Source organism: Salmo salar, chromosome 10 (genome assembly GCF_965601325.2).
Source record: "Salmo salar chromosome 10, fSalSal1, whole genome shotgun sequence".
NCBI classification, from domain to species: Eukaryota; Metazoa; Chordata; class Actinopteri; order Salmoniformes; family Salmonidae; genus Salmo; species Salmo salar.
This window is the reverse complement of record NC_138300.1, coordinates 54,422,501-54,447,544: the sequence shown is the minus strand read 5'-3', so window position 1 is coordinate 54,447,544 and position 25,044 is coordinate 54,422,501. Positions and strand designations below refer to the sequence as shown.

Here is a 25,044-nt window from a genome sequence, read left to right as displayed (position 1 = left end):
CCTCTATCCCTGCCTCCCTCCCTCTATCCCTGCCTCCCTCCCTCTATCCCTGCCTCCCTCCCTCTATCCCTGCCTCCCTCCCTCTATCCCTGCCTCCCTCCCTCTATCTCTCCCTCCCTCCCTCTATCCCTGCCTCCCTCCCAGCCTCTCTCCCTCCCTCCCTCTATCCCTGCCTCCCTCCCTCTATCCCTGCGTCCCTCCCTCTATCCCTGCCTCCCTCCCTCTATCCCTGCCTCCCTCCCTCTATCCCTGCCTCCCTCCCTCTCTCCCTGCCTCCCTCCCTCTAGCCCTGCCTCCCTCCCTCCCTCCCTCCCTCCCAGCCTCTCGCCCTCCCTCCCTCTATCCCTGCCTCCCTCCCAGCCTCTCTCCCTGCCTCCCTCCAGCCCTGCCTCCCTCCCTCCCTCCCTCTATCCCTGCCTCCCTCCCTCTATCTCTCCCTCCCTCCCTCTATCCCTGCCTCCCTCCCAGCCTCTCTCCCTCCCTCCCTCCCTCTATCCCTGCCTCCCTCCCTCTATCTCTCCCTCCCTCCCTCTATCCCTGCCTCCCTCCCAGCCTCTCTCCCTCCCTCCCTCTATCCCTGCCTCCCTCCCTCTATCTCTCCCTCCCTCCCTCTATCCCTGCCTCCCTCCCTCTATCCCTGCCTCCCTCCCTCTATCTCTCCCTCCCTCCCTCTATCCCTGCCTCCCTCACTCTCTCCCTGCCTCCCTCCCAGCCTCTCTCCCTCCCTCCCTCTATCCCTGCCTCCCTCCCTCTATCCCTGCCTCCCTCCCTCTATCCCTGCCTCCCTCCCTCTATCCCTGCCTCCCTCCCAGCCTCTCTCCCTCCCTCCCTCTATCCCTGCCTCCCTCCCTCTATCTCTCCCTCCCTCCCTCTATCCCTGCCTCCCTCCCAGCCTCTCTCCCTCCCTCTATCTCTCCCTCCCTCCCTCTATCCCTGCCTCCCTCCCTGCCTCTCTCCCTGCCTCCCTCCCTCTATCCCTGCCTCCCTCCCTCTATCTCTCCCTGCCTCCCTCTATCCCTGCCTCCCTCCCTCTATCCCTGCCTCCCTCCCTCTATCCCTGCCTCCCTCCCTCTCTCCCTGCCTCCCTCCCAGCTCTCCCTGCCTCCCTCCCTCTATCCCTGCCTCCCTCCCTCTATCCCTGCCTCCCTCCCTCTATCCCTGCCTCCCTCCCTCTATCCCTGCCTCTATCCCTGCCTCCCTCCCTCCCTCTATCCCTGCCTCCCTCCCTCTATCCCTGCCTCCCTCCCTCCCAGCCTCTCGCCCTCCCTCCCTCTATCCCTGCCTCCCTCCCTCTATCCCTGCCTCCCTCCCTCTATCCCTGCCTCCCTCCCTCTATCCCTGCCTCCCTCCCTCTATCCCTGCCTCCCTCCCTCTATCCCTGCCTCCATCCCTCTATCCCTGCCTCCCTCCCTCTATCCCTGCCTCTATCCCTGCCTCCCTCCCTCTATCCCTGCCTCCCTCCCTCTATCCCTGCCTCTATCCCTGCCTCCCTCCCTCTATCCCTGCCTCCCTCCCTCTATCCCTGCCTCCCTACCTCTATCCCTGCCTCCCTCCCTCTATCCCTGCCTCCCTCCCTCTATCCCTGCCTCCCTCCCTCTATCCCTGCCTCCCTCCCTCTATCTCTCCCTCCCTCGCTTTATCCCTGCCTCCCTCCCAGCCTCTCTCCCTCCCTCTATCTCTCCCTCCCTCCCTCTATCCCTGCCTCCCTCCCTCTCTCCCTGCCTCCCTCCCTCTCTCCCTGCCTCCCTCTCTCCCTGCCTCCCTCCCTCTCTCCCTGCCTCCCTCTATCCCTGCCTCCCTCCCTCTATCCCTGCCTCCCTCCCTCTATCCCTGCCTCCCTCCCTCTATCCCTGCCTCCCTCCCTCTATCCCTGCCTCCCTCCCTCTATCCCTGCCTCCCTCCCTCCCTCTCTCCCTGCCTCCCTCTCTCCCTCCCAGCCTCTCTCCCTCCCTCCCTCTATCCCTGCCTCCCTCCCTCTATCCCTGCCTCCCTCCCTCTATCCCTGCCTCCCTCCCTCTATCCCTGCCTCCCTCCCTCTATCTCTCCCTCCCTCCCTCTATCCCTGCCTCCCTCCCTCTATCCCTGCCTCCCTCCCTCTATCCCTGCCTCCCTCCCTCTATCCCTGCCTCCCTCCCAGCCTCTCTCCCTCCCAGCCTCTCTCCCTCCCTCCCTCTATCCCTGCCTCCCTCCCTCTCTCCCTGCCTCCCTCTCTCCCTCCCAGCCTCTCTCCCTCCCTCCCTCTATCCCTGCCTCCCTCCCTCTATCCCTGCCTCCCTCCCTCTATCCCTGCCTCCCTCCCTCTATCCTGCCTCCCTCCCTCTATCCCCCTCCCTCCCTCTATCCCTGCCTCCCTCCCTCTATCCCTGCCTCCCTCCCTCTATCCCTGCCTCCCTCCCTCTATCTCTCCCTCCCTCCCTCTATCTCTCCCTCCCTCCCTCTATCCCTGCCTCCCTCCCTCTATCCCTGCCTCCCTCCCTCTATCTCTCCCTCCCTCCCTCTATCCCTGCCTCCCTCCCTCTATCTCTCCCTCCCTCCCTCTATCCCTGCCTCCCTCCCTCTATCCCTGCCTCCCTCCCTCTATCCCTGCCTCCCTCCCTCTATCCCTGCCTCCCTCCCAGCCTCTCTCCCTGCCTCCCTCCCAGCCTCTCTCCCTCCCTCCCTCTATCCCTGCCTCCCTCCCTCTATCCCTGCCTCCCTCCCAGCCTCTCTCCCTGCCTCCCTCCCAGCCTCTCTCCCTCCCTCCCTCTATCCCTGCCTCCCTCTATCCCTGCCTCCCTCCCTCTATCCCTGCCTCTCTCCCAGCCTCCCTCCCAGCCTCTCTCCCTCCCTCCCTCTATCCCTGCCTCCCTCCCTCTATCTCTCCCTCCCTCCCTCTATCCCTGCCTCCCTCCCAGCCTCTCTCCCTCCCTCCCTCTATCCCTGCCTCCCTCCCTCTATCCCTGCCTCCCTCCCTCTATCCCTGCCTCCCTCCCAGCCTCTCTCCCTCCCTCCCTCTATCCCTGCCTCCCTCCCTCTATCCCTCCCTCCCTCGCCTCTATCCCTGCCTCCCTCCCAGCCTCTCTCCCTCCCTCCCTCTATCCCTGCCTCCCTCCCTCTATCCCTGCCCTCCCTCCCTCTATCCCTGCCTCCCTCCCTCTATCCCTGCCTCCCTCCCTCTATCCCTGCCTCCCTCCCTCTATCCCTGCCTCCCTCCCTCTATCCCCCTCCCTCCCTCTATCCTCTGCCTCCCTCCCTCTATCCCTGCCTCCCTCCCTCTATCCCTGCCTCTACCTCTCCTCCCTCCCTCCCTCTATCCCTGCCTCCCTCCCTCTATCTCTGCCTCCCTCCCTCTATCCCTGCCTCCCTCCCTCTATCTCTCCCTCCCTCCCTCTATCCCTGCCTCCCTCCCAGCCTCTCTCCCTCCCTCCCTCTATCCCTGCCTCCCTCCCTCTATCCCTGCCTCCCTCCCTCTATCCCTCCCTCCCTCCCTCTATCCCTGCCTCCCTCCCTCTATCCCTGCCTCCCTCCCTCTATCTCTCCCTCCCTCCCTCTATCTCTCCCTCCCTCCCTCTATCCCTGCCTCCCTCCCTCTATCCCTGCCTCCCTCCCTCTATCTCTCCCTCCCTCCCTCTATCCCTGCCTCCCTCCCTCTATCTCTCCCTCCCTCCCTCTATCCCTGCCTCCCTCCCTCTATCCCTGCCTCCCTCCCTCTATCCCTGCCTCCCTCCCTCTATCCCTGCCTCCCTCCCAGCCTCTCTCCCTGCCTCCCTCCCAGCCTCTCTCCCTCCCTCCCTCTATCCCTGCCTCCCTCCCTCTATCCCTGCCTCCCTCCCAGCCTCTCTCCCTGCCTCCCTCCCAGCCTCTCTCCCTCCCTCCCTCTCTCCCTCCCTCCCTCTATCCCTGCCTCCCTCCCTCTATCCCTGCCTCCCTCCCAGCCTCTCTCCCTGCCTCCCTCCCAGCCTCTCTCCCTCCCTCCCTCTATCCCTGCCTCCCTCTATCCCTGCCTCCCTCCCTCTATCCCTGCCTCTCTCCCAGCCTCCCTCCCAGCCTCTCTCCCTCCCTCCCTCTATCCCTGCCTCCCTCCCTCTATCTCTCCCTCCCTCCCTCTATCCCTGCCTCCCTCCCAGCCTCTCTCCCTCCCTCCCTCTATCCCTGCCTCCCTCCCTCTATCCCTGCCTCCCTCCCTCTATCCCTGCCTCCCTCCCAGCCTCTCTCCCTCCCTCCCTCTATCCCTGCCTCCCTCCCTCTATCTCTCCCTCCTCCCTCTATCCCTGCCTCCCTCCCAGCCTCTCTCCCTCCCTCCCTCTATCCCTGCCTCCCTCCCTCTATCCCTGCCTCCCTCCCTCTATCCCTGCCTCCCTCCCTCTATCCCTGCCTCCCTCCCTCTATCCCTGCCTCCCTCCCTCTATCCCTGCCTCCCTCCCTCTATCTCTCCCTCCCTCCCTCTATCTCTCCCTCCCTCCCTCTATCCCTGCCTCCCTCCCTCTATCCCTGCCTCCCTCCCTCTATCTCTCCCTCCCTCCCTCTATCCCTGCCTCCCTCCCTCTATCTCTCCCTCCCTCCCTCTATCCCTGCCTCCCTCCCTCTATCTCTCCCTCCCTCCCTCTATCCCTGCCTCCCTCCCAGCCTCTCTCCCTCCCTCCCTCTATCCCTGCCTCCCTCCCTCTATCCCTGCCTCCCTCCCTCTATCCCTCCCTCCCTCCCTCTATCCCTGCCTCCCTCCCTCTATCCCTGCCTCCCTCCCTCTATCTCTCCCTCCCTCCCTCTATCTCTCCCTCCCTCCCTCTATCCCTGCCTCCCTCCCTCTATCCCTGCCTCCCTCCCTCTATCTCTCCCTCCCTCCCTCTATCCCTGCCTCCCTCCCTCTATCTCTCCCTCCCTCCCTCTATCCCTGCCTCCCTCCCTCTATCCCTGCCTCCCTCCCTCTATCCCTGCCTCCCTCCCTCTATCCCTGCCTCCCTCCCTCTATCCCTGCCTCCCTCCCAGCCTCTCTCCCAGCCTCCCTCCCAGCCTCTCTCCCTCCCTCCCTCTATCCCTGCCTCCCTCCCTCTATCCCTGCCTCCCTCCCAGCCTCTCTCCCTGCCTCCCTCCCAGCCTCTCTCCCTCCCTCCCTCTATCCCTGCCTCCCTCTATCCCTGCCTCCCTCCCTCTATCCCTGCCTCTCTCCCAGCCTCCCTCCCAGCCTCTCTCCCTCCCTCCCTCTATCCCTGCCTCCCTCCCTCTATCTCTCCCTCCCTCCCTCTATCCCTGCCTCCCTCCCAGCCTCTCTCCCTCCCTCCCTCTATCCCTGCCTCCCTCCCTCTATCCCTGCCTCCCTCTATCCCTGCCTCCCTCCCAGCCTCTCTCCCTCCCTCCCTCTATCCCAGCCTCCCTCCCTCCCTCCCGGTGTTATGTAAGTTTTCTTTATCTTGGTTGTGATATTCTGGTTGTGATATTCTGGTTGTGATATTCTGGTTGTGATATTCTGTGAGTGTTTAGTCTAGTTTCCATTATTTAGGCTCAGCCCGCTCACCGTATTTCAACTCTGAGTCGTCGAGTTTGCACTTTTCCCTCGTCTTTTCTCTGTGCCATAGCTCGGTGTCAGCAGAAGCTTATCCCAGAGTTCTGTTATTGGCAGCGTGATCCCCAATGTATCCGTGGTATTCCCCAGCCTGTGACGGACTGTGGACACATTGTATTGAACAGATCAGCGCTTCCTGGATTGTACGACTCATCATTTTAAAGTCTTCAGACCCGCCGCCAGCTCTGTACATGTCAGTCCCATCACAACGCTGCACACGTCACTGTTTCACGGCCTAGTTTGGCATACTGTACATGCAGATATAATTTAACATGGGATTAATGGCCTTCATGTTGAAGAGTTGCGTGTCATTTGGTCTCTTAGCTACACTACTCTGGGTCGTCTCAGGGCTCTGCGTGGCCTTGGTAGGCAGCCATCTTGGTTCCAGTCACTACCTCAGTGGGGAATCTCTCACCTGTATCCAAGAATAGTTCGTTTTTTGCCGCCAAAGTAAAAGAAATCTTAAATTTTCTCTCATTGTTCTTCCTCTGTGTCTGTGTCGCTCTCCCCGTCTGTGTCTCCCTCCGTCCGTCCGTCCGTCTGTCTGTCTTAGTTCGGAGGATAAGGCTCTAATGGTGGTGAAGAAGGATCCTCTGTTTTTCGGACCTCCTCCTCCGTGTCTGCCGCCTGTCAACAGGACCAAATGCCTCAGGTCAGTTCTACACTCTGTTTCACTCTGCCCTAGGGTTACACTCTGTTTCACTCTGCCCTAGGGTTACCCGCTGTTTCACTCTGCCCTAGGGTTACACTCTGTTTCACTCTGCCCTAGGGTTACCCGCTGTTTCACTCTGCCCTAGGGTTACACTCTGTTTCACTCTGCCCAAGGGTTACACTCTGTTTCACTCTGCCCTAGGGTTACCCGCTGTTTCACTCTGCCCTAGGGTTACCCGCTGTTTCACTCTGCCCTAGGGTTACCCGCTGTTTCACTCTGCCCTAGGGTTACCCGCTGTTTCACTCTGCCCTAGGGTTACCCGCTGTTTCACTCTGCCCTAGGGTTACCCGCTGTTTCACTCTGCCCTAGGGTTACACTCTGTTTCACTCTGCCCAAGGGTTACACTCTGTTTCACTCTGCCCTAGGGTTACCCGCTGTTTCACTCTGCCCTAGGGTTACCCGCTGTTTCACTCTGCCCTAGGGTTACCCGCTGTTTCACTCTGCCCTAGGGTTACCCGCTGTTTCACTCTGCCCTAGGGTTACCCGCTGTTTCACTCTGCCCTAGGGTTACCCGCTGTTTCACTCTGCCCTAGGGTTACCCGCTGTTTCACTCTGCCCTAGGGTTACACTCTGTTTCACTCTGCCCTAGGGTTACACTCTGTTTCACTCTGCCCTAGGGTTACCCGCTGTTTCACTCTGCCCTAGGGTTACCCGCTGTTTCACTCTGCCCTAGGGTTACCCGCTGTTTCACTCTGCCCTAGGGTTACACTCTGTTTCACTCTGCCCTAGGGTTACACTCTGTTTCACTCTGCCCTAGGGTTACCCGCTGTTTCTCTCTGCCCTAGGGTTACCCGCTGTTTCACTCTGCCCTAGGGTTACCCGCTGTTTCACTCTGCCCTAGGGTTACCCGCTGTTTCACTCTGCCCTAGGGTTACACTCTGTTTCACTCTGCCCTAGGGTTACACTCTGTTTCACTCTGCCCTAGGGTTACACTCTGTTTCACTCTGCCCTAGGGTTACACTCTGTTTCACTCTGCCCTAGGGTTACACTTTGTTTCACTCTGCCCTAGGGTTACACTCTGTTTCACTCTGCCCTAGGGTTACACGCTGTTTCACTCTGCCCTAGGGTTACCCGCTGTTTCACTCTGCCCTAGGGTTACCCGCTGTTTCACTCTGCCCTAGGGTTACACTCTGTTTCACTCTGCCCTAGGGTTACCCGCTGTTTCACTCTGCCCTAGGGTTACCCGCTGTTTCACTCTGCCCTAGGGTTACACTCTGTTTCACTCTGCCCAAGGGTTACACTCTGTTTCACTCTGCCCTAGGGTTACCCGCTGTTTCACTCTGCCCTAGGGTTACCCGCTGTTTCACTCTGCCCTAGGGTTACCCTCTGTTTCACTCTGCCCTAGGGTTACACTCTGTTTCACTCTGCCCTAGGGTTACCCGCTGTTTCACTCTGCCCTAGGGTTACACTCTGTTTCACTCTGCCCTAGGGTTACACTCTGTTTCACTCTGCCCTAGGGTTACACTCTGTTTCACTCTGCCCTAGGGTTACACTCTGTTTCACTCTGCCCTAGGGTTACACTCTGTTTCACTCTGCCCTAGGGTTACACTCTGTTTCACTCTGCCCAAGGGTTACACTCTGTTTCACTCTGCCCTAGGGTTACACTCTGTTTCACTCTGCCCTAGGGTTACACGCTGTTTCACTCTGCCCTAGGGTTACCCGCTGTTTCACTCTGCCCTAGGGTTACCCGCTGTTTCACTCTGCCCTAGGGTTACACTCTGTTTCACTCTGCCCTAGGGTTACACTCTGTTTCACTCTGCCCTAGGGTTACACTCTGTTTCACTCTGCCCTAGGGTTACACTCTGTTTCACTCTGCCCTAGGGTTACACTCTGTTTCACTCTGCCCTAGGGTTACACTCTGTTTCACTCTGCCCTAGGGTTACACTCTGTTTCACTCTGCCCTAGGGTTACACTCTGTTTCACTCTGCCCTAGGGTTACACTCTGTTTCACTCTGCCCTAGGGTTACACTCTGTTTCACTCTGCCCTAGGGTTACCCTCTGTTTCACTCTGCCCTAGGGTTACCCTCTGTTTCACTCTGCCCTAGGGTTACACTCTGTTTCACTCTGCCCTAGGGTTACACTCTGTTTCACTCTGCCCTAGGGTTACACTCTGTTTCACTCTGCCCTAGGGTTACACTCTGTTTCACTCTGCCCTAGGGTTACACTCTGTTTCACTCTGCCCTAGGGTTACACGCTGTTTCACTCTGCCCTAGGGTTACACTCTGTTTCACTCTGCCCTAGGGTTACCCGCTGTTTCACTCTGCCCTAGGGTTACCCGCTGTTTCACTCTGCCCTAGGGTTACCCGCTGTTTCACTCTGCCCTAGGGTTACACTCTGTTTCACTCTGCCCTAGGGTTACACGCTGTTTCACTCTGCCCTAGGGTTACACTCTGTTTCACTCTGCCCTAGGGTTACCCGCTGTTTCACTCTTTATTCCCTCCTGATTCCAACCAGGGTTTCCCCCCCAAAAAACTTTGGGAAAGTTTCCAGAATTTTGCAACCCTACTTAGCCCCATCTCTAGTTCCTCCACATTAGGACTTAAGACTATGTACTCCTTTAAATAATGACATCTAAACCACAAGATTTAGTAAAGCAATGTCCATATCTGATTCAGGTGAATTAATCTCTTTCCTGGGTCTTTTTCAATAGTTAGATGGAAACCATTTAAGGCTTAGTTTATGCACGCTCAGAACATATCGGTTCTGGAGGTTCAGCATATGGACTCCATATGGACTCTTCATCACTGCCGCAAATTGGCTCCCGTGCTTTATGGAACAATTAATCAGACGTAGTGTTTCTTTACATGTCATAAAGATATGCCTTCATCGTGAATCCATTTAGATGGGTTTTAAGTCTTGTCTTATTGTTGGCTTTAATTAGAGAGAGAGTTTTAAAAATTCAAGTGTTGTATTATTATTAGTAGTAGTACTTGTACTATCTCAAAGTGCTACAGTGGCTGAATTAAAATCAAATCCGAGATGTAGACAGAGTAAGGACACAACTTATAGGCTTTAGATGGAGAAACCTATCACAGTAAAGCAGATGGGGACAGCCAACCAGATCTCTTCCAGTCTACGGAGTGCACATGTATGTGGAAATGTCTAAATGACTTGACTCAGTGATTTGGTTGACAGGTTGAACCATGAGCTGCGAGGCTGGGTCCATCGACATGAGGTGGAGCGGACCAAGACCAGACGCATGAGCAACAGCCAACACCGAGCCAACAGGACTATCCCTGTACGCACAGTACTGATGCATCTAGTAAAGCAGCACCCATCACACGCACACTCACACTCACACATATAATAAAAGATTTTCAAACTGTACAATAATCGATCTGTTATGTTAGGCCAGTTTAATAATCGATCTGTTGTGTTACGCCAGTTTAATAATCGATCTGTGATGTTAGGCCAGTTTAATAACCGATCTGTGATGTTAGGCCAGTTTAATAATCGATCTGTGATGTTAGGCCAGTTTAATAACCGATCTGTTATGTTACGCCAGTTTAATAATCGATCTGTGATGTTAGGCCAGTTTAATAATCGATCTGTGATGTTAGGCCAGTTTTTAATAATCGATCTGTGATGTTAGGCCAGTTTAATAACCGATCTGTGATGTTAGGCCAGTTTAATAACCGATCTGTGATGTTACGTCAGTTTAATAACCGATCTGTGATGTTACGCCAGTTTAATAACCTGTGATGTTACGCCAGTTTAATAACCTGTTATGTTACGCCAGTTTAATAACCTATCTGTGATGTTACGCCAGTTTAATAACCTGTTATGTTATGTCAGTTTAATAACCGATCTGTGATGTTAGGTCAGTTTAATAACCGATCTGTGATGTTAGGTCAGTTTAATAACCGATCTGTGATGTTAGGTCAGTTTAATAACCGATCTGTGATGTTACGCCAGTTCATGTTTTAAATTCTTAGGTCTTTTGGATCTCTTTTGACTATTTTTATCCTCTCCTCTACCCTGCCCCTCTCCCTCTCTTCCTCCCTTCTGCCTTTCCTCCTCCCCTCTCCCTCTCTTCCTCTCCTCTCCTCCTCCCCTCTCTTCCTCTCCTCTCCTCCTCCCCTCTCCCTCTCTCTTCATGGGAATGAACCTAATCCAGCAATCTTGGGAAAGTAAACACAACTGTTAAAGAAAGGATTTTAGTAATCACTTTCCCCTCTGCTCTCTCTCTTCCTCTTTGTTTAGCAGAATGAACAAAGCCCTCATCTAAACAGTCTGTCAGCTGATGATGGGTGTATGTGTTATCCCATGACAGTCCAATACTCAAGTTCCCACCCTCTCCAGTCCACATAGGCACTGTGTCAGAGAAGATGGAGATATATTTTCCCAGGACCCCTATAGACTTCTTGGGTTCTTATGATTCCAACATGTTGAAGGATTCCGATACAGAACAGCACCACTCTACAACGTGTTTTTAGGAGTGGGCAGGTCCACTACTCAGTGTTTGTTTATTGGACAGATGTAGAGGTGGAAAGATTGAGGACAGTTTGTTTGTTTATTGGACAGGACATTGGTAGACTATCATGATTTAGTTTCAAGAAAGGATTTGTACTTGTGTTAATGTTCTGTGAAGCTGGGGTGTTAGCTAATTGAAGTAATATTGATAGTTTGTAATGTGAAGCTAGGAGGTTAGCTAATTGAAGTAATATTGATAGTTTGTAATGTGAAGCTAGGTGGTTAGCTAATTGAAGTAATATTGATAGTTTGTGAATGTGAAGCAGGTAAAGTGAACTGTTCAACAAAAAACTGTGGCTTAGTTAGGTCAGAATGACTGAGTTTCTACTGAAAGGAAACAGTTGAGTTGTTCAGCAATGAGCTGCACCTTCTGTTTTCCCTGTATTTACCATACACAGCCCCCTGAAACATGACACTCCTCTGTTTTCCCTGTATTTACCATACACAGCCCCCTGAAACATGACACTCCTCTGTTTTCCCTGTATTTACCATACACAGCCCCCTGAAACATGACACTCCTCTGTTTTCCCTGTATTTACCATACACAGCCCCCTGAAACATGACACTCCTCTGTTTTCCCTGTATTTACCATACACAGCCCCCTGAAACATGACACTCCTCTGTTTTCCCTGTATTTACCATACACAGCCCCCTGAAACATGACACTCCTCTGTTTTCCCTGTATTTACCATACACAGCCCCCTGAAACATGACACTCCTCTGTTTTCCCTGTATTTACCATACACAGCCCCCTGAAACATGACACTCCTCTGTTTTCCCTGTATTTACCATACACAGCCCCCTGAAACATGACACTCCTCTGTTTTCCCTGTATTTACCATACACAGCCCCCTGAAACATGACACTCCTCTGTTTTCCCTGTATTTACCATACACAGCCCCCTGAAACATGACACTCCTCTGTTTTCCCTGTATTTACCATACACAGCCCCCTGAAACAACTCTGTTTTCCCTGTATTTACCATACACAGCCCCCTGAAACAACTCTGTTTTCCCTGTATTTACCATACACAGCCCCCTGAAACACCTCTGTTTTCCCTGTATTTACCATACACAGCCCCCTGAAACACCTCTGTTTTCCCTGTATTTACCATACACAGCCCCCTGAAACACCTCTGTTTTCCCTGTATTTACCATACACAGCCCCATGAAACATCTCTGTTTTCCCTGTATTTACCATACACAGCCCCATGAAACACCTCTGTTTTCCCTGTATTTACCATACACAGCCCCATGAAACACCTCTGTTTTCCCTGTATTTACCATACACAGCCCCATGAAACACCTCTGTTTTCCCTGTATTTACCATACACAGCCCCATGAAACATCTCTGTTTTCCCTGTATTTACCATACACAGCCCCATGAAACATCTCTGTTTTCCCTGTATTTACCATACACAGCCCCATGAAACATCTCTGTTTTCCCTGTATTTACCATACACAGCCCCATGAAACACCTCTGTTTTCCCTGTATTTACCATACACAGCCCCCTGAAACACCTCTGTTTTCCCTGTATTTACCATACACAGCCCCCTGAAACAACTCTGTTTTCCCTGTATTTACCATACACAGCCCCATGAAACAACTCTGTTTTCCCTGTATTTACCATACACAGCCCCATGAAACACCTCTGTTTTCCCTGTATTTACCATACACAGCCCCATGAAACATCTCTGTTTTCCCTGTATTTACCATACACAGCCCCATGAAACATCTCTGTTTTCCCTGTATTTACCATACACAGCCCCATGAAACATCTCTGTTTTCCCTGTATTTACCATACACAGCCCCATGAAACATCTCTGTTTTCCCTGTATTTACCATACACAGCCCCATGAAACACCTCTGTTTTCCCTGTATTTACCATACACAGCCCCCTGAAACACCTCTGTTTTTCCTGTATTTACCATACACAGCCCCCTGACCCACCATTACTACTTAGAAAGGCCTTAGCAGCCCAGTTGAATCGAAACAACATTAGCATTTTTGGTTTAATTTCTACTCATTCAAATAAATGAGCATACAGACATGTCTGTTTTTTAGTTTTGAGCCATTTGTTTGGGAGGTATTCACAGCTAGCTAGTTTGAAGGTTTTAATGAGAACCATCCAGGAAGTCAAGCCCAGGATGGCCCAGCTATGCTCTCATAAGAAAAACACTTGAGTTATGCCTGGAGCGATGTCATTTGTCTGGGGGAAACTGTGTGGCTGGCATGGCCCCTGAGCTAGAGATGGTCAGTGACTTGGGCTGTGTTTACACAGCGAGCCCAATTCTGATCTTTTGCCCAAATATTGGCAAAAGATGTGATCTGGTTTGTCGAAAGACCAATTAGTGGCAAAAAAATCTGAATTGGGCTGCCTGTGTAAACACAGCCTTGGTGATGTGACGTCTTCCTGAAATGGATAGTGTCACCCAGCTCTCTGCTGGAAAAAAGAGGCCAGGGAGCTTGTCATTGACTGTGTGGGATGAAAACACATACACACCTGGACATATACCGTAATTTCCGGACTATTAAGCGCACCTGAATATTAGCCGCACCCACTGAATTTAACAAAAAAGTATTATTTTGAACATAAATAAGCTGCACATGTCTATAAGCCGCAGGTGCCCGGTACATTGAAACAAATGAACTTTACACATGCTTTAACGAAACACAGCTTGTAACAAAAATAAATAGGCTTTAACGAAACACGGCTTGTAAAAATAAATAGGCTTTAACGAAACACGGCTTGTAAAAAAAAATTAAAAATTTGCAGTAAGCTTTAGTTGTCTTTTTGAGTCAATTCCTCACGCTGCTGTTTCCAACGTCTTATCATCGACTCATTAAGACCAAGCTCCCGTGCAGCAGCTCTATTTCCTTTTCCAACAGCCAGATCAATCGCCTTCAACTTGAAAGCTGCATCATATGCATTTCTCCGTGTCTTTGCCATGATGAGGGTGACAAAATGACTACCGTAATCAGAATGATGGGAAGTTTGAGAGCGCTCGATTTAATCTAAACAGTAAACAAAAAAGTTGTTTGACCTTAACCCGTTCGGCAATTTCATTGGTCTAATGAAAGCTTCATGCCGCCAAAAAACTGAGCACGTCACAGGATGTTATTTTTATTTTTTATTTTTAATTGAAAGCGGGAAAAATCCACATATTAGCCGCGTCATTGTTTAAGCCGCGAGGTTCAAAACGTGGGAAAAAAGTTGCGGTTTATAGTCCAGAAATTACGGTACTGTACCAACATACTATACTGTACCAACATACATACACACCTGGACATATACTGTACCAACATACTATACTGTACCAACATGCATACACACCTGGACATATACTGTACCAACATACTATACTGTACCAACATGCATACACACCTGGACATATACTGTACCAACATACTATACTGTACCAACATACATACACACCTGGACATATACTGTACCAACATACTGTACCAACATACATACACACCTGGGCATATACTGTACCAATATACATACACACCTGGACATATACTGTACCAACATGCATACACACCTGGACATATACTGTACCAACATACATACACACCTGGACATGTACTGTACCAACATACTATACTGTACCAACATACATACACACCTGGACATATACTGTACCAACATACTATACTGTATGAACATACATACACACCTGGACATATACTGTACCGACATACTATACTGTACCAACATACATACACACCTGGACATATACTGTACCAACATACTATACTGTACCAACATACATACACACCTGGACATATACTGTACCAACATACTATACTGTACCAACATACATACACACCTGGACATATACTGTACCAACATACTATACTGTACCAACATACATACACACCTGGACATATACTGTACCAACATACTATACTGTACCAACATACATACACACCTGGACATATACTGTACCAACATACTATACCTGCTACCACACACCTGGACATATACTGTACCAACATACATACACACCTGGACATATACTGTACCAACATACATACACACCTGGACATATACTGTACCAACATACATACACACCTGGACATATACTGTACCAACATACATACACACCTGGACATGTACTGTACCAACATACATACACACCTGGACATGTACTGTACCAACATACTATACTGTACCAACATACTGTACCAACATACTATACTGTACCAACATACTGTACCAACATACATACACACCTGGACATATACTGTACCAACATACATACACACCTGGACATGTACTGTACCAACATACTATACTGTACCAACATACTGTACCAACATACTATACTGTACCAACATACTGTACCAACATACATACACACCTGGACATATACTGTACCAACATACATACACACCTGCAAATATACTGTACCAACATACTATACTGTACCAACATACATACACACCTGGATATATACTGTACCAACATACATACACACCTGGACATATACTGTACCAACATACATACACACCTGGACATATACTGTACCAACATACATACACACCTGCAAATATACTGTACCAACATACTATACTGTACCAACATACATACACACCTGGATATATACTGTACCAACATACATACACACCTGGACATATACTGTACCAACATACATACACACCTGGAAATATACTGTACCAACATACTGTATCAACATACATACACACCTGGACATATACTATACTGTATCAACATACTATACTGTATCAACATACATACACACCTGGACATATACTGTATCAACATACTATACTGTATCAACATACATACACACCTGGACATATAGTGTATCAACATACTATACTGTACCAACATACACAGCCAACAAATTTATCACCAGTAGTTTTCACTTCTTCATTAACATGTTCTAACCACTAACTCTCTCTCTTTCTGGTTCTCTCTCTCCTCTGTCTCTTTCTCTCCATACAGAAAGAGGATAAGAAGGCTGAGGTGTCCCAGGTCCTAACAGTCCAGTACACTGACTCCACAGAGAAGTGAGTGGAGGAGTGTATATATACAACATATATCTGATTTCTACATGCATGTCATGTTTACCTTATTCCAGTGTTCAGACTGTCAGTCTGCCTGAGAGTATCTATCTGATGTCTTTACTGCGTCAGTCTGCCTGGGAGTATCTATCTGATGTCTTTACTGCGTCAGTCTGCCTGGGAGCCGAGTCACTGCGTCAGTCTGCCGGGAGTCCGTGCTTTACTGCGTCAGTCTGCCTGGGAGTATCTATCTGATGTCTTTACTGCGCGTCGCGGGAGTCTCGGCCTGCGCGCGCCGGGAGTATCTATCTGATGTCCTGCGTCGTCGCCGGGAGCTCGGCCGCGTCAGTCTGCCTGGGAGTATCTATCTGATGTCTTTACTGCGTCAGTCTGCCTGGGAGTATCTATCTGATGTCTTTACTGCGTCAGTGCCTGGGGCCTGGGGCAGTCGCCGGGAGTCTATCTGATGTCTTTACTGCGTCAGTCTGCCTGGGAGTATCTATCTGATGTCTTTACTGCGTCAGTCTGCCTGGGAGTATCTATCTGATGTCTTTACTGCTGGCTTTTTGACTTACACTCTTAGATCTGCCTCACAAAGCTTTTCCCATTTGTAAATCCGATTTATAAAACGGCTTTCAACTTTTCAGGACACCATACAACATTAAGTTACATATTCACTTGCAGTACAAGTTCTGTTTTTAGTATGAAATGGAAAAATGTAAATATTCTAAATATGACATTTTGTATTTGTGCCCCCAGAGGACTAATGTTTCTGTTTGCAATCATATTTTATTTTGGTACTACATTTTCCTCATGCTTTTGACTTTCCCACATTTGAAAATCAAGTTGATGGCCAACCAGACACTCTGGGGCATAGTAGCAGGCCCTGCCAAACCTTTAACCTTGACCCTGACTGTCTGTCATTAAAGTGGGATACAGACTGCAGAGAAGGACCACGTTTACATGCTCAGTTTTCCCGGATAGTTGCTCATATCCTGCTTTAGGTCTTATGCGGGATAAGCTGTTTACATGCACCTTTTGATTTCCCGCTCACAAGTATCCCTGTTTCCATGAATAAACAGGATATTCTTAATTTAAGTTCATATGGGTTAAATGGAATAGTAACTGAAATATGGACACTGATTGTAGGCCCATAACCTCTCACATGTAATATAATATTAACTCATGCAGAATTATGCATTTCTTGCAGTACAATTATACAAAAAAAATGTACATTTTGTCTTGGGAACAGGAGTGGGGAAATATCATTTCTTTCTTTCAGCATCTCTTGAGAAAACACAAATGTGCTGTGCATATAGCTGGTATATTTGACACTATTATGCAAGCAGACAGTATTTCAACCACAAAATATGCACCCAAGACAAACTGAAGTCTTATCAGAAACATGTTTCATAGTTTTCTCAGCTTTTCATTTCCTTAAAACTGGTCAAACTGATGACATTTGGACATTTTGCTATGGGAACAATCTTTCCACTGTTTTGAAATGTATTGTATTTTCTCCCCGGCCCCTAAACGAAACAGACAACTTTGCCGGTGTAAACTAGATTACTAATGCATTCATTCTATCTATGTAAGACATTCAGTTAATAAGACAGTTAACCCACTGTTCCCCGGTAGGCCGTCATTGAAAATAAGAATTTGTTTTTAACTGACTTGCCTAGTTAAATAAAGGAAAAATAAAAAATGTAATTCAGCTGAGCCGTAGTTTATTTAGTCTTCTGGGGCAACAAGTTATGACAGAAAAGAAGCTGCGTGTATCAAACTATAGTTGACAAACAAATGGCCTATGTCGGAAGTTATAGTAATCTGGCCTACCAAATGTCGGAAATTATAAGCAGACACATGTTAGCAGAAACATATCTAAATGAGGGTGAAAGTAGCCTAAGCCAGTAGACTATACGGTCCAGTATGGAGTATCAGCAAAACTATTTATGATGGAATTAGTATGGTGGATCAAACTGAGCAGGTAACCTACTTGTTTTAATGATTTGTTTGACAATCAGATGAAAACACCACACAACACCAATGATATGTGAAACTGAGCCTGTGCAGACCGCAAAAAACCCCACACTAAACGGGATACGATGTTTACATGCCAGAGTATCCCGTCTAAGATCAGCAAATCTCAGACATCTTATCCAGGTTTCTCATGACCCAGGAGACATTGTTTTTTGGGGTTATTGTAAATGGGATATGACGTTAAGTATCCCGAATAATAACAGGATATTAGTGTGTAAATGTGATCATTGACTAGGGCTTGTGTGTCTAGGGCTTGTGTGTCTAGGGCTTGTGTGTCTAGGGCTTCTGAGGTCCTAAGACTGAGGCTGGTGTGTAGTGGTCTGTTCTCCTGATGTTTTATCTGTGGATTTGATCAACTCTGTCAAAATGTATTAAATCTGTTATTCATCTTGTACTGCAAGAATGCACATGTTTGATTCCTGTGAAAACAAAAGCTCAACTGCATATTCATGCAAATGTCCCTGAGGAAAGGAGTTTAGAATCCGTTCTGGTGTTTGTTGTATACAGCGGAGCCTGTAACTGAAGTAAATATTGTCTCTCTCCCCCCCCACAGGAGCCCAGGTAATGAGCTGCAGGTGTACTACGCTCCTCACCGCACCTACAACGACTTCTTTGATGAGATTCATCGCCGTGGAGACACCTTCTACGTGGTGTCTTTCCGCAGGGTGAGCTTGGAATGACTTTAGAACGTTCGTTCATTTGATACATATTATACCACTTCAAAGGTAACCTAAACACAATCTATACCTGCTGGCTAGTTCACATTAAAATAATGTTTGATAGGTGACATCTATTCAGTAATATAAATCAGCTAAGGGGTGGATTTAGTTGCAGGCTTCCAGATACATTATTTCCATGTCCCTAGGGCTGGTTAGAGAAACACTGCAAATGCTGATGGGATACAGATGGATCGACTTATGGATTATTAATAACATATAAAAGGAAAAACACTGCAAATGTTTGCTCCGCTTTTCTTGGCCACCCTGTGTGCTCCTCACTCTTCTAAAGGAGAGACCTGTTTTCTCTCGAAGAGAGAGGGAACAGTGAGATGCCTCAAATATGACTCTATGTACATGTCTGTGATGTATTGTCTAGGTAGAACATCACAGATGCAGGGTGAAAGCCTGTACATGTCTGTGATGTATTGTCTAGGTAGAACATCACAGACAGATGCAGGGTGAAAGCCTGTACATGTCTGTGATGTATTGTCTAGGTAGAACATCACAGACAGATGCAGGGTGAAAGCCTGTACATGTCTGTGATGTATTGTCTAGGTAAAACATCACAGATGCAGGGTGGAAGCCTGTACATGTCTGTGATGTATTGTCTAGGTAGAACATCACAGATGCAGGGTGAAAGCCTGTACATGTCTGTGATGTATTGTCTAGGTAGAACATCACAGATGCAGGGTGAAAGCCTGTGAAATCATCACACACTGAGAGAGGCTATTAGTCCTAATCTACATCCAGGGGCCAGGTATTAGTCCTACTCTACATCCAGGGGCCAGGTATTAGTCCTAATCTACATCCAGGGGCCAGGTATTAGTCCTAATCTACATCCAGGGGCCAGGTATTAGTCCTACTCTACATCCAGGGGCCAGGTATTAGTCCTAATCTACATCCAGGGGCCAGGTATTAGTCCTACTCTACATCCAGGGGCCAGGTATTAGTCCTAATCTACATCCAGGGGCCAGGTATTAGTCCTAATCTACATCCAGGGGCCAGGTATTAGTCCTAATCTACATCCAGGGGCCAGGTATTAGTCCTAATCTACATCCAGGGGCCAGGTCCAAGACATTAGCATCAGTCAGCTCACACTCTGTCTGTGTTAAGGTTTGGATTTGGGTGGGAAGGGAAGGAAGGGTGTAGCTCCTCTTTCCAGCCTATCCCCAGGCCATTCATAATCACCAGTTAAACTGTGCCTAGAGGTTACTCTCTGGTTTTGTGATGAAACAAAGGTGTGGTTGAGTTTATTCTGCCGCTGTATCTTCTTGTTGTCTCGTCCTAAGGCCTATATATCACGGTGGCAAGGCATATGAAGACTGTTTGGCTGTCAACGTTGGTTATACAATTATTGCATCTGAGCTCCTAGAGTGTACGACTCTCCTTTTCCAAGTCCTAAGAACTATCAGTTTATACAGCGAACAACGCACTTATCAAAGAACAGGTTGTGATATGGATATTTCTTCTGGAGAAAGCTTCCCCGGTGATTTTACCCGCACTCCACTACTGAGTTTAACTTTGTTTTACCTGAGAGAGTCTGACCACCAATCAGAGACCTCTATGATGACACACCAAATGATGACCATCAATCAGAGACCTCTATGATGCCACACCTAATGTGTTTGATGGATCATTTTTGTCTTCTTCTAATGCCTCTTAAGAGGAAAGTAATAAAGTAACTGAAAGTAATCCGATTACGTTACTGAGTTTGGGTAATCTGAAAGTTATAGTACTGATATCAATTTTGGACAGGTAACTAGTAACTGTAACGGATTCCATTTAGAAAGTAACTTACCCAACCCTGGCGAGCAGACACAGCTCTACGTAAACTAGCCTGGATTGACCTCTCCCGTACACACTTCTTGTGCTCCAGCTCTGACTAAACAAAAGAAAACCAAATCTGTTAAAGGTTGCACAAGTTTCCATGGATTATAATTACTTCCATAAAGCCCTGGATCCCTATGTTCTCGGTTCCATCCCTTTGTAGACTATACCGCTGCACTTCCAGACACTCTAAACTGGGCCAAAGACCGAAAAAAAGGACACTTAATGACATTGTTTATTGGAAAAATAGCTAACATTAGGTAATGACTAATTGCAGTCAAAAACAGGCTTGTAAATTTGAAACTCTTCCTGCCGTCCATTCAAACAAAGACGTGTTCATGGTCCTGGGGCCAAGGCTGAGTCGGAACAGACCGGAGGATTAAAACTGACCTGCTTCTCACCACCTCTAGGCGCTCTCTCTCTCTCTTTCTTTCTCTCTTTCTCTTTCTTTTTCTCTCGCTCTCGCTCTCTCTAATTCAAGCTGCTTTATTGCCATGAGCAACAATGTATACAATATACATACATCACGCTCTCCGCAGCCAATATGATTAAGACCTTTAAACAGGTCAACATACACAAGGCTGCGGGGCCAGACGGATACCACGACGTGTACTGCGAGCATGCGCTGACCAACTGGCAAGTGTCTTCACTGACATTTTCAACCTCTCCCTGTCCGAGTCTGTAATACCAACATGTTTCAAGCAGACCACCATAGTTCCTGTGCCAAAGAACACTACGGTAACCTGCCTAAATGACTACCGACCCGTAGCATCTCACATCTGTAGCAATGCAATGCTTTGAAAGGCTGGTCATGGCTCACATCAACACCATTATCCCAGAAACCCTAGACCCACTCCAATTTGCATACCGCACCAACAGATCCACAGATGATGCAATCTCTATTGCACTCCACACTGCCCTTTCCCACCTGGACAAAAGGAACACCTATGTTAGAATGTTATTCATTGACTTCAGCTCAGCGTTCAACACCATAGTGCCCTCAAAGCTCATCACTAAGCTAAGGACCCTGGGACTAAACACCTCCCTCTGCAACTGGATCCTGGACTTCCTGACGGGCCGCCCCCAGGTGGTAAGGGTAGGTAACAACACATCCGCCCGCTGATCCTCAACACAGGGGCCCCTCAGGGTTGCGTGCTCAGTCCCTTCCTGTACTCCCTGTTCACTCATGACTGCACGGCCAGGCACGACTCCAACACCATCATTAAATTTGCAGATGACACAACAGTGGTAGGCCTGATCACCGACAACGATGAGACAGCCTATAGGGAGGAGGTCAGAGACCTGACTGTGTGGTGCCAGGACAACAACCTCTCTCTCAACGTGATCAAAACAAAGGAGATGATTGTGGACTACAGGAAAAAGAGGACTGAGCACGTCCCATTCTCATCGACCGGGCTGTAGTGGAGCAGGTTGAGAGATTCAAGTTCCTTGGCACACCAAGACAGTCGTGAAGAGGGCATGACAAAACCTATTACCCCCCAGGAGACTGAAAAGATTTGGCATGGGTCCTCAGATCCTTAAAAGGTTCTACATCATCGAGAGCATCCTGACTGGTTGCATCACTGCCTGGTATGGCAACTGCTCGGCCTCCGACTTCAAGGCACTACAGAGGGTAGTGCGAACGGCCCAGTACATCACTGGGGCCAAGCTTCCTGCCATCCAGGACTTCTATACCAGTCGGTGTCAGAGGAAGGCCCTAAAAATTGTCAGACTCCAGCCACCCAGGTCATAGACTGTTCTCTCTGCTACTGCATTTAATTACTTGTTACTTTTATCTGTTATTCGTAAGTAAGCATTTCACTGTAAGCTCTACACCTGTTGTAGTCGGCACATGTGACTAATACAATTTGATTTGACATTGTAATCAAATAATGAATTATAATCATTTAAAAGTGATTTAGTTAATTTAAGAATACATCATTTAAAATAACAATCAAATAGTAACAGTGAAGAGTAATAGGAAAATCAATAATATGGACTACTACTATTATAACTACTAAAATGAATGCTACCTCCGCTATTATTAACACTAATACTACAACTATCATTTCTACCTCTAATATCTCTACTACTACCATTACCACTAGTATCATTTCTACCTCTAATATCTCTACTACTACCATTACCACTAGTATCATGTATACCTCTGATATATCTACTACCATTACCACTAGTATCATTTCTACCTCTGATATATCTACTACCATTACCACTAGTATCATTTCTACCTCTGATATATCTACTACCATTACCACTAGTATCATTTCTACCTCTAATATCTCTACTACTACCATTACCACTAGTATCACGTATACCTCTAATATCTCTAGTATCATGTATACCTCTGATATATCTACTACCATTACCACTAGTATCATTTCTACCTCTGATATATCTACTACCATTACCACTAGTATCATTTCTACCTCTGATATATCTACTACCATTACCACTAGTATCATTTCTACCTCTAATATCTCTACTACTACCATTACCACTAGTATCACGTATACCTCTAATATCTCTAGTATCATGTATACCTCTAATATCTCTACTACCATTACCACTAGTATCATTTCTACCTCTGATATATCTACTACCATTACCACTAGTATCATGTATACCTCTAATATCTCTACTACCATTACCACTAGTATCATTTCTACCTCTAATATATCTACTACTACCATTACCACTAGTATCATTTCTACCTCTAATATCTCTACTAATATTACCACTAGTATCATTTCTACCTCTAATATCTCTACTAATGTTACCACTAGTATCATTTCTACCTCTAATATCTCTACTAATATTACCACTAGTATCATTTCTACCTCTAATATCTCTACTAATATTACCACTAGTATCATTTCTACCTCTAATATCTCTACTACTACCATTACCACTAGTATCATTTCTACCTCTAATATCTCTACTACTACCGTTACCACTAGTATCATTTCTACCTCTAATATCTCTACTACTACCGTTACCACTAGTATCATTTCTACCTCTAATATCTCTACTACTACCGTTACCACTAGTATCATTTCTACCTCTAATATCTCTACTAATATTACCACTAGTATCTTTTCTACCTCTAATATCTCTACTACTACCATCATCATTACTACTACTACTACTACCATTACCACTAGTATCATTTCTACCTCTAATACCTCTACTACTACCATTACCACTAGTATCATTTCTACCTCTGATATATCTACTACTACCATTACCACTAGTATCATTTCTACCTCTATCTCTACTACTACCATTACCACTAGTATCATTTCTACCTCTAATATCTCTACTACTACCATTACCACTAGTATTATTTCTACCTCTAATATCTCTACTACTACCGTTACCACTAGTATCATTTCTACCTCTGATATATCTACTACTACCATTACCACTAGTATCATTTCTACCTCTAATATATCTTCTACTACCATTACCATTAGTATCATTTCTACCTCTAATATCTCTACTAATATTACCACTAGTATCATTTCAACCTTTGATATATCTACTACTACCATCATCATCATTACTACTACTACTACTACTACTACCATTACCACTAGTATCATTTCTACCTCTGATATATCTACTACTACCATCATCATTACTACTACCACCACCATCATCAAATTACTACGTTACCATCCCCTCTATTACTCTTACCACTATTATTTGGAGTAATAATCACAACAATAATAATGATTATGATGATAATAATAGCAATAATACTAATAATAAGTAAGTTACTTCTTACTGTGCAGATGTTATTATTCAGTGTCCCTCAGGCTAATCCAATGATTGCCAAGGTCAGGGTTCATGTCATGAACTCTTGTCTCAAAGGAAATCACAAACAAACCCTTGTTGAGGAAGTGTTGACATGGCGACTACAGAAACCATGACGACAGTTGTGTTCTCTTTGGTCATTACATGTTGTTGATGGGAAGGTGGTCTTCTGACCTCAGTGAGACTTCCTGTTTAAATTAAAGTTAAGGGCTTGATTCAATCAGTAGGACAGAAGATCAGCGTTATTGCGCAATTGACATTTAAAGGCAATGTTTCCGAGTTTGCACAGACTGCATTCACGGTAAACGCTGCATATGTTGGCACAATCTAAAAATACCTTTAAATTTAAACTGCGCTACTACAAAGCAGATTTCCTACGCCACGGATTGAATCAAGCCCTGAATTGTAAAAAATCTGAAGGTCAAGTGCCAGTCTATCTGGTTACAGAAGGAACTGAGCAGGACTGGACTGGACAGCGTAGTCTGGCCAGGGAAAGACCACTAACCTCTGCCCTGTCTAACCTTGGACCTCAGTGCTCACTCGTCAATAGTCTTAAGACTTTAAACCATATTTGAGACACAGCCATATTGGATGTCTCTTCCTCCATGATCTCTGAGGAAAAAAAAAAGTCTGTTTGACTTTATATTGGGATAGTTAATGGCTGACTTTTCTGCCCTTGTCAACAGCATCACAAGAGGCTTAAAGGGGATCAATTCTGTAATGATTTTATGAGAGAGGGGATGAAGGTAGAGATTGATAGAGGGAGGGAGTCGGAGAAAGATGGGGAGTTGTAAGGAGGGATGGAGAGACCGCTAAAGGAGAGTGGAAGGGAACTCCTCCAGCTCTGTGACGTGCTGAGC

At 47.7% G+C, this 25,044-nt stretch overlaps 1 protein-coding gene across 2 annotated transcripts in view; it reads left to right on the top strand.

Annotated features, from left to right (window-relative positions):
• The window catches only part of atf6 (activating transcription factor 6), a 122,604-nt gene that overhangs the window by 74,825 nt on the left and 22,735 nt on the right, over nucleotides 1–25,044 (top strand). For both annotated transcript variants that reach the window (XM_014123469.3, XM_014123468.3), the window contains exons 11-14: nucleotides 6,093–6,191; nucleotides 9,387–9,489; nucleotides 15,703–15,767; nucleotides 18,355–18,466. In XM_014123469.3, the coding sequence (XP_013978944.1) occupies nucleotides 6,093–6,191; nucleotides 9,387–9,489; nucleotides 15,703–15,767; nucleotides 18,355–18,466 (379 nt within the window). The remainder of the gene's footprint in view (nucleotides 1–6,092; nucleotides 6,192–9,386; nucleotides 9,490–15,702; nucleotides 15,768–18,354; nucleotides 18,467–25,044) is intronic.